Source organism: Cervus canadensis, chromosome 21, assembly GCF_019320065.1.
Source record: "Cervus canadensis isolate Bull #8, Minnesota chromosome 21, ASM1932006v1, whole genome shotgun sequence".
NCBI lineage: Eukaryota > Metazoa > Chordata > Mammalia > Artiodactyla > Cervidae > Cervus > Cervus canadensis.
In genome coordinates, this window is record NC_057406.1 from 59,477,515 (window position 1) to 59,493,557 (window position 16,043).

General features: G+C 60.7%; 1 protein-coding gene across 11 annotated transcripts in view; it reads right to left on the minus strand.

Annotated features, from left to right (window-relative positions):
* Positions 1-1,102: 1,102 nt before the first annotated feature.
* ELFN2 (extracellular leucine rich repeat and fibronectin type III domain containing 2) overlaps positions 1,103-16,043 on the minus strand; it is a 56,593-nt gene continuing 41,652 nt past the window's right edge. For all 11 annotated transcript variants that reach the window (XM_043441089.1, XM_043441085.1, XM_043441094.1 and 8 more), the window contains one exon: positions 1,103-9,110. In XM_043441089.1, the coding sequence (XP_043297024.1) occupies positions 6,176-8,650 (2,475 nt within the window). In that variant the 5' untranslated portion in view covers positions 8,651-9,110 and the 3' untranslated portion in view covers positions 1,103-6,175. The remainder of the gene's footprint in view (positions 9,111-16,043) is intronic.

A 16,043-nucleotide genomic window follows, 5' to 3' on the forward strand; every position in this document is an offset into this window, starting at 1 on the left:
AGAGGGTGTTTGAGGGCAGCTTGGAAGGGACAGGATACAAGCTGGGGCTCCAGCCTGGGCCTTTCCGGGGAGCTCTCCCCCCAGTCCATACCAACTCCCAGGGAAGCAAAAGGCTTCAGGAAAGGCCCACGGGTCAGGAGCCAGGGGGCCCACAGGGAACACGGATCCTAGGTGGGACTGCCGAATGCCTGAGTGTGGCCTCACTCATGGGGAAGAGCTCAGAGTCAGGGAGGCCAAGCTCCCTTAGAGCAACCCAGGCTGAATCCAGGGGCTGCCCAGAGGCCTGGGGTTGCAGCAGTTGGAGAGCAGAGGTCTGGAAAGAGAGCGGGAGGGGCTCTGTCTACTGGGGACACAGGGAGGCTGGGCTTGGAGCTGGGCTCCAGGCTCCCCGACTCGCCCTTCCCAAACCAAGCTTTGGCAGCTCAGCCTGACTCACTGGATGAAGCCTGAGCTTCATGCCTGTCCAGAGAGACAAGGTGCATCTCTTGATCCCTGAGAAGCAGCAGGGGTGGTTCAGAGCTGTGGAGAAAAGGGTAGCAGACAGCTGGAAGAGGCAGGCAGTCTGGAAGTTGGCCTTGGCAACTTTGGCCAGGAGAAAGGGTATTCCCACCATCCCAAACTTCTAAGGACAGAGAGCTGTTAGAGGCAGGCCTATGAGAAAGTGGGGTCCTTGACCACTCACTATAGTGTGTAACCCCCAGAAATCAGCTGAGACTGAAGTGATGCCCAATGCTCCTCCCACCTCTACAGTCTAGATCCAGTGATAATGGAGGCCAGGACACCAGGAGGGGAAGTGGGGGCACGTGGCAGTTGGGCTCCCACGTTCCTAGTGGGATGACACCACAAAGCCCCCAGCCGGCTAGGCTTGGGGCAGGGAAAGTGACCCTGAGTTCCCAGCTGGCCCATGTGCTGTCTGGGGGACATACTTCTTTTTTCCTTGACCATGGGCGAGGACTTGCCCATTTGATAGGCCCCCTTCCTTGTCCCTGTGTGTGAGGCTCTGGTGAGAAAGGGAAATGGGAACTGGCTACCAGAAACTGGAGGTGCTGGGATCCCAACTTGCAGAGGGAGGGGTCGACATTCAACAAAGACCTTGGTCCTATTGTTTTAAATAAGAAATTTATTGCAAATATAGAAATTGATTCTCTCCATACAGGAATCTCCGAGTTGAGGAAAACAATTTCGTGCCATTCAGTTTAAAACAGGAAATAGGGAGGAGGGAGAGGCAGATATAGGGAAGAGAAAATAAATGAAGTTACCCCTCCCCCCACCCCAAAAAGAAGAAAAGGAGAGTTCAGGCCCCGCCACGGGAAGAAAGGTCCACACACAGCTGGGGTTCACAGGTTCGTAGCCCGGGGCCAGGAGCCCAGCTCTGCAGGACCCAAACCAGGTGCCAAGCTGTGGGGTGGGATGGAGGGGCTGGTGGCCCCAGGGCCGGGGTTGGGGGGGGCAGAGGAAGCCAGGGGACAAGAGCGGACCCCCTCGGCCCTGCCCAGCCCTGTGCTTGTTTGGTGAGGGGCAGGTGAGGGAAGGGGAGGCTGACCAGACCCTCTCAAGCCCACCCCATTCCACCCCCTTTCCTCTCCCTACTTCTCGGCAGCAGTGATGCCCTTAATGGGGGACTCGGTGGCAGGCACGAGAACAAGGAGTCGAATACCGGTCCTGTCTTAAAGGTGGGAGGATAGACCAGGAGCACGGCAGCTCCTAGGACTGAGGAGGCTGTGTAGCAGAGGTCTCGGCAGAGAGGAGACCAGCCCTGACGTCAGGCAAGCCCGAACCTTCACTCTGGCCTGGCGGGCAAGCTTCAGGGGGGCTCCTTAAGCCCTGTGGGGCTCTGACACCCCCAGGCCTCCTCATGCCTGGACCACCCATCCACCACCTCAGAAAGAAGGCCCCCCACTCCCTCCTCAGGAATGTGGTGGGATGCTGCTGGCCTTGCAGGGCAGGGCCAGAGTAGTGGAGGTCACCGGAGGAGGTACGCGGGGGCGTCCAGCCCCTGCTAACAACCTTACTTCTCCCTCATCCCATGTCATCCTCCCCTGGCCAGCAGGCCAGTCCTCTGGCTCTGTCGTTCAGAGCTTGGCTCCCCTGCCCCGAGGACTCCCCCGGCCCCTGCCTCACTCTATTCTCCCAGTTTTTGATTCTCTGTGCAACGTCCATTCACTGGGGAGCACTTTGTGGCTGTCCCTTCACTGCATGTAAGCCCCTTATAAGCCGGGACCTGTCACTCTTGTCCCCCATGTCTGGCGCCTCTCCTGGCCTTAGTATGTTTTGAGACCCTAGAAGATTTCTTTCCTTTTCCTCCCTGTACTTCTGCTTCCCCATCTGTTAACATGTCCAGTCCAGGACAGGAGGGGTGCAGGTGGGCAACTCCTTGCTAGGAACCTCAGAGCCCTTCGGCCAGGCTCAGACTCTCCTCCCTGTGCCTCTCTGGGATTCTGCAGACCTCCTCTTCCCCAGGTGGGTCTTTCTACTCCAACCACCCCCCACCCCCACAGACAGTTCCTTCCCAGCCTGGACACAGGCCACCACCATCCTCCTGCTCTGTCCCCTAGGAGGGGTCGGGGCGAGGAGCCTCTGGGGGGCCAACACAGGCCCCTCCTGTGGAGAGGAGACAAGCCTGGGACCCCCGAGGAGGTGGCCACCCCAGACTAAGCTTTCTTCCTGCCAGACCCCCACTTTTCCCCTCTGGAAGGCCATTAGCTCCAGCAGAGGGGTCACTGTCCCTAGTGCATTCTCCAGGAGACCATGGGTGCCCCTTCCCAGGGACAGGTGCCAAGGAAGCTCCTGTGAAGGTTTATTCAGAGCCCAGCCAGCCTCCAGAAGGTCCAGGGTACAGCAACCCCACTCCACCAGGCCCCCCTGTCACCTGCTCCCTGGGACACCCCCCACCCTTTCCCTTCTCTCTTGGTTGCCTGCCCTCCTGACCGGCCCAGGCCATGAACCCGGGGCCCGCCGTGCTCATTGCCATTACAAACACAGGACCCCGGCCAGCCAGATTCCTGGACGTAAATGTTCACCGGTCTTTTGTGAATATTTTTCCCTGAACAGGACACAGGACATAGATGCAGAAAAGCCTCTGGGGTGAGCGACAGTGTGTGCCCCACTCCCCGGAGCTTTGGCCTGGCCTGGGCACCTAGGAGGTCATCTTATTCTGCTTCATAGACCTGTATGCCCTGGGCTGTGAACGTGGATTCACCTCCTGAAGTGGAAGACCCCGGCACCTAGGAGGTCATCTTAATCTGCATCATAGACCTGTATGCCCTGGGCTGTGAATATGGGTTCACCTCTTGGAGTGGAAGACCCTTGCAGTTAAGATGGGGACCTATCCTCTGAAGCCCCGCAAAGCCAGCCTATCTGAGGTTTTTATAGGTCATCTTCAACCAGGAATGACGGAGGATTTGAGGGGAGCTCTTGCTCCTGCTGCAGGATTCCTCCCTGTGGGCAGCACTGTCCCCAGGCCAACCTCAAGGGAGGGGAACCTCTTATGGGTTCTTCCCTCAGGGCCCCAAGCCCCCCACTTGTAGAGCCATCCATGAAGCCCCAAGCTCTTGGCCTCCTGTACTCAGCAATGTGACTGACTCTCCCAGCAAATCACCAGACCCCTCCCTTTTGGGGAGCTCCCACTTCTTCATCTGCAAAATGGGAGCAAGTGCAACAGAGGAGCAGTCCCCCCAGGTGGCCTTCCCTGGGGCTGCCCTTCCCTGGCCAGGAAAAGGCTGATGGGAGGAGGGGAGGCGGCACTTGTGGGCTGGCCTCGACGTCCAGAAAGACAGAAGGTGAGTCGGGGGTGGGGGGTGTTTTTGGTGGCACCTGTTTTGGGTCTTTTGCAGAGCGGGCCCCTCCCTGGGTTTCAAGAGCTGCTTGTCAGATCACAACAGAGGGAATGTGGGAATGGGAGCGCGGCGGGGAGGAAAGGCCAGGGAGTCTGGACAAACTGGCACATACACGACAGATGTTTGCTCAGAAAAATACAGTAAAATCGTCATGCAAATATAACAGGGAATCTGCTTTCTCACATCACTGCTTCTCTGCTTGCTTTTCTGTTTCATCAATCCGGTGTGAGGAGGGGTTGGGGCAGGTTTTGGGGAGTTGGGCGAGGTCTGCTCTGCATATCCATGCTGGCCCCCTCCCCTCCACTCCCCCAGGAGAACAGTCCTTTCTTTGCAAATGTCACCCCCAAAGTGAGCCCCAGGCTTGGTCCGTCTCCCAAGTGGGGCTCAGTTGAGCCCTAAGGCCTCTTTCCCCTCCACTGTCCTCCCCCAGGAAGGTCACTGGTGTCCACCACCCAGGGAATGGCACTAGCTTTCCTGGTCAGAATCCCCTCCACAGTATAGGTCTTGGTCCCATCCAGCACCCACCCTCACCCCACAGTCACACCCCCAAAACTCAAGAACCCAACTGAGTGACAGGCCGAAAGCAGGAGTGTGAGGAGAGCCCAGTGGGCTCCTTCCGCTCCTGAGGTGGGTGGGGCGCCAAGGGGCACATGGGCAGGTGGGCAAAGCTAGAGTCGTCTCACTCCCCACTGGCCCACCTCCCATCCACAGGTGCAGGGGAGCTGACTCTGGCCCCTCAGCACCCTGACAGTGTTCAAGACAGTCTCCAAGACAGTCTCAGGACCCCAGATCTGTCCCTTAGAGCTGACCCCAGGAAGCCCCTAGCTCGTGAGAAAGGCAGCCACCCCATCTGGCCCTGCCCTCCCTCACCGCCCTCTGCCACCCACAATGACAGAGAGAGAGCCCCCAGAAGCCCAACGGTCCCAACTGCCAGGCTCTGGGTTGCCATGGCGACAGAGGCAGGCCAGGGAGGGGGAGGGGCCCCAGGAACCCAGCCTGCTCCTTCCCAGGAGGGGTGCGGGGGGTGCTCACCATTTGTGCTTTGTTCGATGTTGGGTAGGGGTCAGCATGGGAGGAGCGGCCATTTCCATGGAAACATGGGGGCCTCTCAGGCCAGTGGGTAAGGTGGGGATAGGCAGCCAAGAGGGTGTAAGTGGAAAAGCCCCAGAAGGCCCTCCTTCCTCTGGGCAGGCTGAGATGCTGCCCGGAGAGCCAACAGCAGGGGTCTGGCAGGTGGGAGGCCAGGACGTAGGGGCAGAAGCAGGAAGGCCCCCAGTGGACTCCACCTCCCGGCTGCTCTCAGGTATCACAGCTCACCCCTGCCCTTCTGGGATGAGCAGGGGTCTTGGAGGCCCAGAGAGGCTGGGGGGCTGGGGTGTGGAGGCCTGCACCTGAGACGGCGAGGCCGCTGGCCCAGGCACTCTCCTCAGACCCCATCCACAGCTCCCAGGCTACTTGGAAGACACTTGAAGTGGGCTGGTGGGCCGTCCCATGCCTGCACCTCCCCTATGACCAGGACCTCCCACTTCTCCTGGGTGCTGGCATCAGGGGGCAGAGACCCCCCCACCAACAGCCACCCATGATGAATCACAGTTCCACGCCCTGGGGGCGTGGCCATAAGCCTTTCTAGAAAGGAAAAGCACCTGCCTGACCCCTCAGCTCCAGGAGACCACAGCTCTGGAACCGGGTAGTGGATGAGCAGAGGGTGAGGGCCCCAGAGGAGCCACCGGGGGAGTGGGGGACAGCACTGGGCTTGGAAACTGGGAGACTGCCTCTAACCTGCCACATGACCCTGGGGCTATCACTCCCTTCCTCTGGGCCTCGGTCTCCCCATCCATAAAGGGAGAAGACGATGCCCAATGTCCATCTGCTACTAAGTCTCCCAGTAACCTGTCCCCCATCTGGGGGGACCCCCTCCCTGCCCCAGGGGAGCTTGGGTCCATCTCCACCCCAGGCTCCTTTACCCCAAAACCTGTCCCTAGTCCCAGAGCCCCAGACCCCACACCCTCTTCTGGCTTCCTCGTCTGCCCCTCCCCCCGCCCCCAACCCGGCCCGCACACCCCGGCAGAGTCCCTGGGCAGCACAGTAAAGACGACTGGTTTCGGTATCAGTGTGTAAACTTTAAGGAGAACATGTCTTTGTTTTCCTGTCCGTTATTGTCGGGTGGTGGTTGTTCACAGTCAGGTGGTGGTCAGGTGTGTGCGTGGGTGCGTGCGTGCGGGTGTGCGTGTGCGTCCACTCCTCGGCCCCCAGCGCGCCCGGCCCGCCGCCCTGGCCCTTCCCCGCGTGCCCCTGGCCCTCCCCCTCCAACCTCACCGGGGTCGGGGGTGGGGAGAGGGTCACAGCTTCTGCTGGGCCGAGACCCCCTTCCAGTAATCGAGGATGTCATGCAGGTCCTCGTCCTTGGCGAACTGGACCTTCTTGCGCAGGGCGTGGCCGGCGGCCATGTACACCTCCTCCCGGTGGTGCTTCTTGTAGGGCCGGAAGCGCTCCCAGATCTTGTGCGTGCTCTCGGACGAGTACTCAGGGCTGGAGGAGTACCCTGAGTAGTAGTGTCTGGGGGAGAGCTGCGAGTAGGTGGAGTCCCGCTTGGTGCGGGCCAGCGGCTTGAGGAAGGACACGCGCTGGCTCAGGCTGTCGGTGCCCTCCTCGTAGTACAGGGCCGGGAAGCTGTGCCGGTGCTCGCTGCAGTGGTAGGCGGGCTTCACCTCCAGGTGGTGGACGCCGCCGCCACCGCCGCCGCTACTCCCGCTGCTGCTGGCCGGCACCAGCGGGAGCCGGTCCAGCGGGCTGTTGAGGGGGCTGCCCTTCTCGATGTACTTGGAGTCGCCCGTGGCCAGCCCCGGAGTGGCCGGATGATCCGGCACGTCCAGGCTGAAGACCTTGGCGCTCTTGATGGAGCCGCTGGAGGAGACGCTGCAGGTCTTACGAGCCACGGCGGCATCGGCGCTCAGCTGGCGCTGCAGCGGGTGATGGGAGCCCTCCTTATAGGGGGGCGAGAGGAAGCTGGGGCGCTCCAGCACCCCAGGAACAGGGGTGGCGGTGGAGGAGGTGGTGGAGGCTGCAGGGAGGGACTGGCACTCGAAGGCCATCTCGGGGTCCCCACCACCACTGCCACTCCCCAGGAAAGAGGCCGAATCCAGCTTGAGGGCATCGATGCAATTGTTAATGATCTGGTTGACCTTGTCCACCTCTTTGGCGATGGTGGAGATCTCAGCAGCGGAGCCCTGGCCGTTCTCCAGCTCAGGGAGGTCATCCTCTGGCCGCGCCAGGCCCTCGCTGCCCGTGCCCGTGCGCACCTCGATATAGTTGCCCTTGGTGGCCACCTTGGGCGTGTCCAACCCAGCCTCCAGCCCCTTGGAGGTGGTGGGCAGCTTCTCCCCGATCATGGAGGGGATGGAGGACATTCGGGACACGGGCAGCACGGGGGGCTCACCCAGCTTCTGGGTGGCGTGGACCACGGAGCCGGCGTCCACGTCAGCCCCGTAGCGCATCTCCAGGATGGTTTTCTTGACCTTGACCGACTTCTGCTTCTCCTCCTGCATGCGCCGCTTGCGCAGGCAGTAGTAGACGGCTCCCAGCACAATGACCATGCCGAAGAGGCAGCCCAGGATGGTCATGATGTAGTGGGTAGTGGTGGAGGTGCTGGGTGCCAGGTCGCCGGGCACTGGGTCCCTGGTGGTGAAGGTCAGGCAGGTGTGATTGAAGCGGCGGCTGTTTCGCAGTGAGGTCACGCAGAACGTGTACTCGGTGTGTGCCCGCAGCTTGTCCAGCGTCACGATCTCCTTCTTGTTCTTGAGTGTCATGACGTCGGAGAAGTAGCTGTTGTTGTATTGGACCAGCACGTACATCTTGCTATAGGGGTGCGGGATGATGACCACCAGCGTGGCTGAGGTGAAGGTGACCTGGTGCAGCTTGATGGCCGGCCCCGCCGACGCGTCCGTGGTGGATGAGGCCGGCGGCTCCACCGACAGGATCTCGTCGGGGCTGAAGCCTGAGTTCTCGTCAGGCTCCCTCTGGGTGTCGGTGGAATAGGGCGTGGGGTGGCTTGCAGGCCGGGCGGGCAGCGAGCCGTTTCGGCACTTGGCCTGGAGCACGGTGATGGCGTTGAGGCTGTGGTAGGGCCGGGGCACCAGCAGCGGGTAGCCAGCGAACTCACGCGGCGACTCACACTGCAGGCGGTCATAGTTCTTGGTGACATTGTTGAAGACCACGAGCCAGGCCAGGAAGCCGAAGAGGTCGCACTCGCAGTTGAAGGGGTTGCCGGCCAGCTCGCACACCATGAGGCTGGCCAGGCTGGCGAAGGTGGCGCCGTCGAGACGGCTGAGGCGGTTGGAGGACAGGTCAATGCTGATGAGGCTCGGGCACTCGGAGAAGGCGGCGGGCGTCACCACCTCGATGAGGTTGTGCTGCACGAAGAGGAACTGCAGGCGGCCCATGCCCCGCAGCATGCCCTCGGTCAGGTTGCTGAGCTTGTTGTAGCCCAGCTGCAGCACCTGCAGGCTCGACTGGCCCAGGAAGGCGCCGTCCTCTATGTAGGAGATCTCGTTCTTGGTGAGGTTGAGGTCGGTGAGGTTCCCGAAGCGGTTGAGCGAGGAGTAGAGCACGGCCTTGAGCTTGTTCTCGTTGAGCCGCAGGTCGTGCACCGTGCTGTTGATGTGCTGCGGGATGGTCTCGTAGGGTGGCTGGTTCTGGCTGCAGATGGCCAGCCACACGTACCCCTTGTCGCCCTCGATGAGCCAGCAGTCGGCGCGCACGGTTCCCGGCCGGCACACGCACAGCAGCGCGGCTGCGCACAGCCCCAGGCGCAGCATGGCTCCGGCCACGGCCCCCTCTCAGGCCTGGCTCAGGGTGGGGGGCCGGGGCGCCGGGGGGCCTAGTGGCCAGAGGTTGGGGCCAGCAGCACAGTCCTCCCTGGGGCTGCCACCATCTTTGGTGGGACCCCCAGCTCGGGGGCCCCAGGTGACGCGGGCACGGCCAGTGCCAACCGTCAGGGGGCCTTCTGGGGTGCTACCCACAGTCACCAGGCACCAGAGCCAGACCAAGGCCAGGGGGGGCTGCGGGCCCCACAGCCTGCTTCCCCGAGGTGCTCCTTTCCTGCCAGGAAGATGCCCAGGTTCTCGGGGCTTGACTTGCTCCGCCTCTTCCTCTTCCTCCTGGGACTCCGGGCTCAGAGTTTCAGACGATTCCCACAGGAGGCTGGAGACTGGGACTCTGAGGGGGGAGCACGAAAGACGGGGACAGGAAGGAAGGGACCCGTCTGTCACCTGGTTCCTGAAAGGCAGCACCGAGAGGGGGTGACGGATCAGTGTGAAGGCTCAGGGCAGCTCTCTAAGCTCCAGCACAGGCCCCCAGCCCCACTCCCACCCCCTCCCGGGGCGTCCTGTGCCAGCAGCACTCTGGGTCCCTGTTACGTAAAAGAAGGGAGGTGGCAGGGGGGCAAGAGGGGGAGGAGGGGGCCAGAGGACCTGGGAGGAGGGAGATCAAAGAAACAAGAGGGAGGGGTGAGGGGAGTGTCTGAAGCCAGGAGACAAAGAAGGGAGACTGGAGACTTAACAAGGCAGGTGCAGATACACATACACGCGTCAGCATCCTTGTGTCCACACTCGTCCACCTGCCTGCGCAATGACCCACATGCCCCCAGGTGAATCAGAACTGCATGGCAAGCTCACATATAGACAGGTGCACGCAACCACACACACACACTCACAAGCACACCTACAGTCTTGTGTACGACGACAGGCCCGTACACACATGGCCACGTACCCGAGCAGCCACCCTCCAATCCAGAAATGAATTAAGGAGCCCAGCAAAATGCCTCCTCTCCTCCATGCCCAAAGATAAATAATTCATTTGTTGTGTAACTGCTCTTGTTCCAAAAATAATTCCCTTGTCTCGGCTTCCATGGGGGAGGGGGAGCAGAGCAACATGGCTGCGAGCCCCCCAGGCAGGGGGTTGCACAGCGGCTGGGGTCTCCCGCAGTGGGAGGGCATGAGATGAGCTCTTCTTACAGCAAAAGCAGAGCCGAGGGAAAGAGAGGGCGAGTCTGGGAACCCAGACACACTCCCAATAGCCCCTCCTCAAAGTGCTTTCCAGTAGGGGGCACCCCCAACCCTGATCCTGCAGGGGGTGCCTCAGGCAGAAGTCAGAGGCATCTGGAATGCCCAGGCATCTCCTCAGTGGCTGGAGCGTTAGAGGCCCAGAGAGGGGCAGTGACCTGCCCAGAGTCACATACTGCAGCCTGGGTCATGGCCAGGATCAAGGTTCCTGAGCCAGCAGCAAATCAGGCCTGGAGCCCCATCCACCCTGCCCAATTAGTCAGATGGACTGCACCACCTCTTAAGTCTTGTCTCCACATCTGTAAATTGGGGACCAGGCCCCTGCCGGGCCTCTGATGGGGGGAGAAGTAAAGTGAGCCATGTTGCCCATGCTCGACTTGCAGGGGGTCAGGGGAGGCTGTGCAGGGCTCCTGGCCTGCAGACCCTCAATTTCGTGAATTTCAATCTAGGGGGGACCTGCCTGGTCTCCCAGCAAGCCAGACACGGCCCCGCACCCAGATCAGTCTCACACACCCAGTGCTCTCCTGACTGCGGGAAGAACTCTGCCCTCCCTCCCTCCAACCTAGGCACTGGCCAGGGATGTGAAGATTAAGCCAGAGAAACCCATGTTTGGATCAAGGAAGCCAAAGACTGTTCACAAGGGCCACCTCTGCCTCCCGCTCCTCCTCCCGGGAAACTCCAGGAAAGAGAGCGCTTTAAGAAGAAATGTGAAACCTTTGCTGTTAAAAGCAAAACCAATTTACAGCCCTGAGCCCCAGAGGGCTGGAACTGAGGAAAGGGAAGTGGAGAGGGAGAGAAGTCCCCAGAGCAGCACAGGCAGGCAGTTTTCATTGAGGTGGCAAGTGAACAGGACGTCCAGATGTCCCCTCGGATGGAAGGCGGATGCAGCATCAGAGGCTGTGATGATCACGGTCGCCACAGGGGGTCAGCCTCACACCTCCTCGACCCCCCCCACCCCCCCCCCCACCAGCCCCCACCACCAGTCCCTGGGCCAGCTCAGGCTGAGAGGCTGGATGGGGGCAGGGGAGGAGGTAACCACGAGGCTGCGGGTCAAAATGGGGGTCCCCAGGCAGCAGAGAGCATTTTTGTCCTTGGCTCTGCCAAGCACATTCTCAGGGCTGGAGTCAGGAGACCTGGGCTCCCTTCTGACGTGGCAGCTGGCTCCCAGGGGGCCTCAGGCCAGTCCTACCCCTTTGGGGCCCCAGTGCCCCTCCCCGCCAGGCAGGGAGGCTGACCGGGAGGAGGTTGACTTGCCAGGTCTGGCCTGTCAGAGGACCCTTCCTCTGCGCCTCCGCCGGCTGAGAACATCTAGGGACTGCATTTGTATGCAGGTGATGTGCAGGTGTGCGCTGGCTCAGAGCACCGGCTGTGCTGGCGTGTATGAGTAGACGGGTGTGCAGGCCGGCGTGTGCACACGCATGCCCGTGTGCACAGGTCATGTGCCCGCCTGGCCAGCTACAGGAGTGAACAGCGGAGTAAGAAGGGGCGATCTGCGAGTGGAGGGGTGGGAAGGGATGCATGTGGGGCATCTCATGGAAATGCAGGCTTCCGCCTGCCTTTATGTTGACATGTTAATAAGCATGTGTGTCCCACATGAGTGTGTGTGTATGTATGCACACGTGCGACTTTAGCCGCGTCAGCACCCCCCCCACCCCGCCCTCCGCCACCCTCAGATCTGAGTTGCTCAAAGCGGAACCCACTCAGGCAGACCTAGCAGCTAGCAGGCAGGCAAAGCTGGCCAGACTCTTGGAAATCCCAGGCCAAGCTGAGGGTGTGGGAAGAGGCAAAGGGGAGGGGAGGGGAGGGGAGTAGGCGAAGGGGCCCAGGCTTGAGAGAGGGCCGGGGCGGGGCGGGGGGCGCACTAGTCCCTTCCTGCCTCCTCCCTTCCCAAACAGTCCAAGGGGTACGGTGGCACCCGTGCCCCTCCCCTAGCCCCTCTGAGCTCTGCCCACCTCGGCCCTCAAGGTGACCCCGCCCTCTCTCCTGCTCCTCCCGGTGTCCAGCTCCCCCCACCCTCCCCCATGACTCAGAGTGGGAAGGAGGCTCCCCATCACCCCGTCCCATCTTCCCGTGTGCGTCAACCGCCTGTCCCCGTCCCCGGGCTGCCTGCCCACCACCCGTCGAGGCCTGACGCAGCCAGGGAGGGGGGACGGCAAGGCCGCTAAGGCGCTGACAGCAGCACTTGGCCCCCCGCCCGGCTGCACACCCACTCGAGGTGTGGGGAGGGGTGCGGTGCTGCCAGGCCTAGGGCTGAGCGTCCTGGGGGCCGGGCCTCCCTCTGCTCCCGCAGGAGTGATGCCCCAGCCCAGACACTACTGGGAGGAACCAGGACCCTATCCGCCCCCCCACCCCGCCCCGCCCCACACGCCAGGGGCTGGTGAGAGAGAGGAAGTGAGGAGCTGCAGACCAGAGGTGAGAGCTGAGGAGGAGGGAGAAGCCAAAATCTGGAGCCAGCTGAGCAGGGAGAGGCAGAGGAATAGAGATAAATGGAGAGGGAGCATGGGAGACGGAGGAATCGATCGGCAGAGAAGCTCGGCGAGATGACAAATGTGGGGGCTTCGAGGGAGGGCACATAGTCCAGCTGCCCACTCCGCCCACCCACCCAGGGGCCAGGGAGACAGATGAGCTCTGAAGCCACCAAGATGCTGTCTGTGACCAGCCCGAGGCATGAAGCGGCTGTTGGAAGCAGAGGTCTTTACTGCCCAGGAGGCAACTGGTGCAAAACCTGGGAGGGTGTGGCCACCCTGGGAAGCCAACGGTGGGCCAGTGGCCAGGCGCCAGGGCTTGTGCAGCAAGGAGTAGTGCTCCCAGCTGACCTGGACCCCTCCCCTAATGTCCCACCCTCGCCCCACTCCCATAGGTGTGGGGTATTGAGTGACCTCTGGCCAGAGAGGGGGGCAGACCAGCATCTCTGAGGGTTTCTGTCTCCTGCCACCACAGAGATGGAATGCGGCAAAGTTGGGGGGCAGCGTGCCATCGAGGGGTCCTGGGGACCCCAGTCTAGCAGGCTACACACTGCATGATGTCCGCTCTCATGTGGACACCCCTGCACAGAAGGAAGAGTCGGCGAGACCATGAGGGTCTGAGAGGAATTGATGAGGGGCCAGGGGTCTCTGTTTGGAGCTGGGCATGGCCTCAGGACATCCAATCACCCTGGGCAGAGCCCTCCCCTCTCTCCAGGGTTCAGCACCCACCCTCAAGTCACTGGTTGACCCTATTGGATTCTGCGCCCTCCTCCAGTGGCCAGGATTGAAGACCCCTCCATGGACTCGGAATCCTAGAGCCTCTGAGCAACCGGGACGAGGCGTCCTGGCTCTTCCCAACCCCAGTCACTGTCATGGGGAAGCTGAGGCCAGGACTGGGAAGGGCACATCCAGCTGGTGGCAGGTCTGCGCAGGACCCAGGGTTGCAGCGACAGACCCTGATACTCCAAGCTCGAATCCTCTCTGGGAGCTTACTCCCCCGACAGGGGCCCTGCCCCCCAGCTGCCCCAGGACGCTGGGCACGGGCGAGTTTCTCTGCCTGGGAAGTGGGTTTGAATGATCCCTCCCTGCAGGGCTGCAGGGCAAGCACGCTGCCTGGGGCAGAGCAGGTGGCCTCAGAGAATGTTAGCTACCATCCTTCATGAGGCTCTTCTCATGATTTCCTCAGAAGCCCATCAGGGTTCCCCTGGACTCAGGCTCCCTGAAGCCCTCGGTCACATCCCCCCAGACCCTTTCACTTCAGGCCGACCACCAAGCTCCCCAGTCAGAGGAGAGCCTTGACCTCTCCACCCCAGGCTGTGGGGCTGGGAGGGTTAGGGAGTCATTGGGCCACTCCTGCCTGGGCCGGGCAAGAGGATGGACAGGGTAAAGGCCTGTGTGTCCACAGGCTCAGGGCGGCTGGGGTGGGGAATGGGGGTGGGCGGAGGTCAGAAGGCAAGAGGTGGGGCCGCTGACTCTGAGACCCTGGGTCCTTGCCAGACCTCAGTTTTTCCACCTGTGTGGCAAGGTGAGTGTCTCCCATCTTGCAGGGCTCCCACAAAACCTGAGGACACAGTGGAGACAAACACTCTCTACGGGGCAGTAGGTCTGGTGAATGCACAGCTCCCGCCCATAACGTCACACCCTCATGGGTGTTGGTGGGGTCCCGGGAGCGGATGGGGGAGATGCCGTGCGTGTTGGACCTCCCAGGAGCAGGGCGTGAAGCTTAGCCAGGGAAATCTCATTTGCAGCAGCTGATCAGCCCTGGCACGGGCTTCTCCCTGAGCCGGCTGGCCAAGGCTCCCTGAGGTGCCACTGACACTGTCTGTGTCAATGCCATTACCCAGGATTAGGAGAACCGAGGACCCCTGGGGTCCAGCCAGAACTCAAGGGGCGGGCGGCCACCTCACCTCTGCTGGAAGCACAGCACCAAGCTAGGGGTCCCAGAGGTCGGCTGCCACCGCTCTGCCCTCAGGGACAAAGCCTGCCACCCCCTGGGAACTGGATACTGGGTCTTGTCACTGCCTCCACATCACCAGGGCTCCTGGGGCAGGCTGCTCTGGGCCTTGCTTCCTCACCTGTGAAATGGGATAATTATACCTTCGGCCCTGAACTACTGTCTGGTAAATGAACCATCAGGATTTCAGGTACAAAGGGCCCCAGCTGCAGGACAGAGAGGAAAAAAGAAAGCATGGATGTGGGAGGCAAAGGGTCCTGAGAGTGAATGCTGTGCTGTGTGACACAGGGCACTTTAATTAACCTCTTGGGGCTTCAGTCCCTTTCCCATAAGAGCTAAACAGACTCATCTGCATCTGATATTTCACATTCCCTGAATCTCGTATTAGCCCTGCATGGTTGGTGCTGTTGACTTCATCTAACAGATGAAACACCAAGGCCCCCTCCGTCCCCAACTTCCTCCAAAGAGCTGGGTCCATCACAGGGACTGGACCTGTGGGCCATCTTTTGGGTTTCCTGCCCCTTGAGTAGACACCTTCCTCCCGACCAGGAAAGCATGTGAGAGTGGACCAGCCATAAACCGAGAGAGAATTCAACATATCCATTCATCAGGAAGTACTTAGTCCAGGCCAGGTATGCTCCTCCAGTATCCCCAGGCACATGCCCATCTCAGGACCTTTGCACATGCTACTCTCTCTGCTTGGCGTGCCCTTCCCCCAATATCCACACAACCCACTACCTCACTTCATTCAGGTCTCTGCTCAACTGCTCTCCTCAACCTCGCCCTCCCTGATACCAAATCTGAGATGATTCACTTGCTTTGGTTCCTTCAGAGGCCTCAACAATACCAGACACGATTTAGCTCCTTATCATCCCCTCCCCGCCACCATCATAAAATCAAAGGAGGCTTTACCTTGTTCGAAACTGTAACCTCCATGCCTGGAACAGGGTCAGACATTTAGCAGGTGCCAGAACATGATGTGTGGAGTGACAGATCGGGGACAGGGACGAGGGACAGAAGGAGATCCTGGAGTTCCCCGACTCCACTGAGTCAGGACTTGAGCCATCAGCGGGAGGGGTTCCACTACTGATGAGGTGCTCGTGGTGTGCAAGAAACGTGCTGAGCCTTCTCTTTAGCCTCATGGCTCTGCTGATGCCTCCTATTTCTCAGATGAGGAAACAGGCTCAGAGAGGTGCCATCATCTGCCCTAGACCACATAGCCAGGAACTTGAACTGGCCTGAGCTCTTAGAACTACCAGACTTCCCAGGATCCCTGCAGATATGACTTCCCCTGATTTGCATACCTCCAGGGACAGGGATCTCAGCACCCATCTGAGGCTACTGACTCCCTTCTTGAACAGCTCTGACTGTTAGAGATTTCTTTATATTACAAAGCCAGACCTAGCTGCTATACCTCTGTCGACTCACTGGTCCCAGCCTGCCACTGGCCAGACACAGCCTATCTGGAGCCACTGCGGCCAAGAGTCCTCCTCAGAGGTCCTTCTGGTATTTGTTCAACTGTTATCTCATACTTCTGCCATCCGCATATCCAGCCTAAATGGCCTCAAGTCCTCTACTGCTCTCCCTACTCCATGGTGTCAAGTCCCACACCCTTGGGTCCAGCCGTGCTGGGTCATGCTTGCTGTCAGGGTCCCTCCTAAAAGGCGTCACCTAGAGCTAAGCCTCAGCACCAACATGGTTGGAGTGGTGACAAGCACCAGGGACCCTC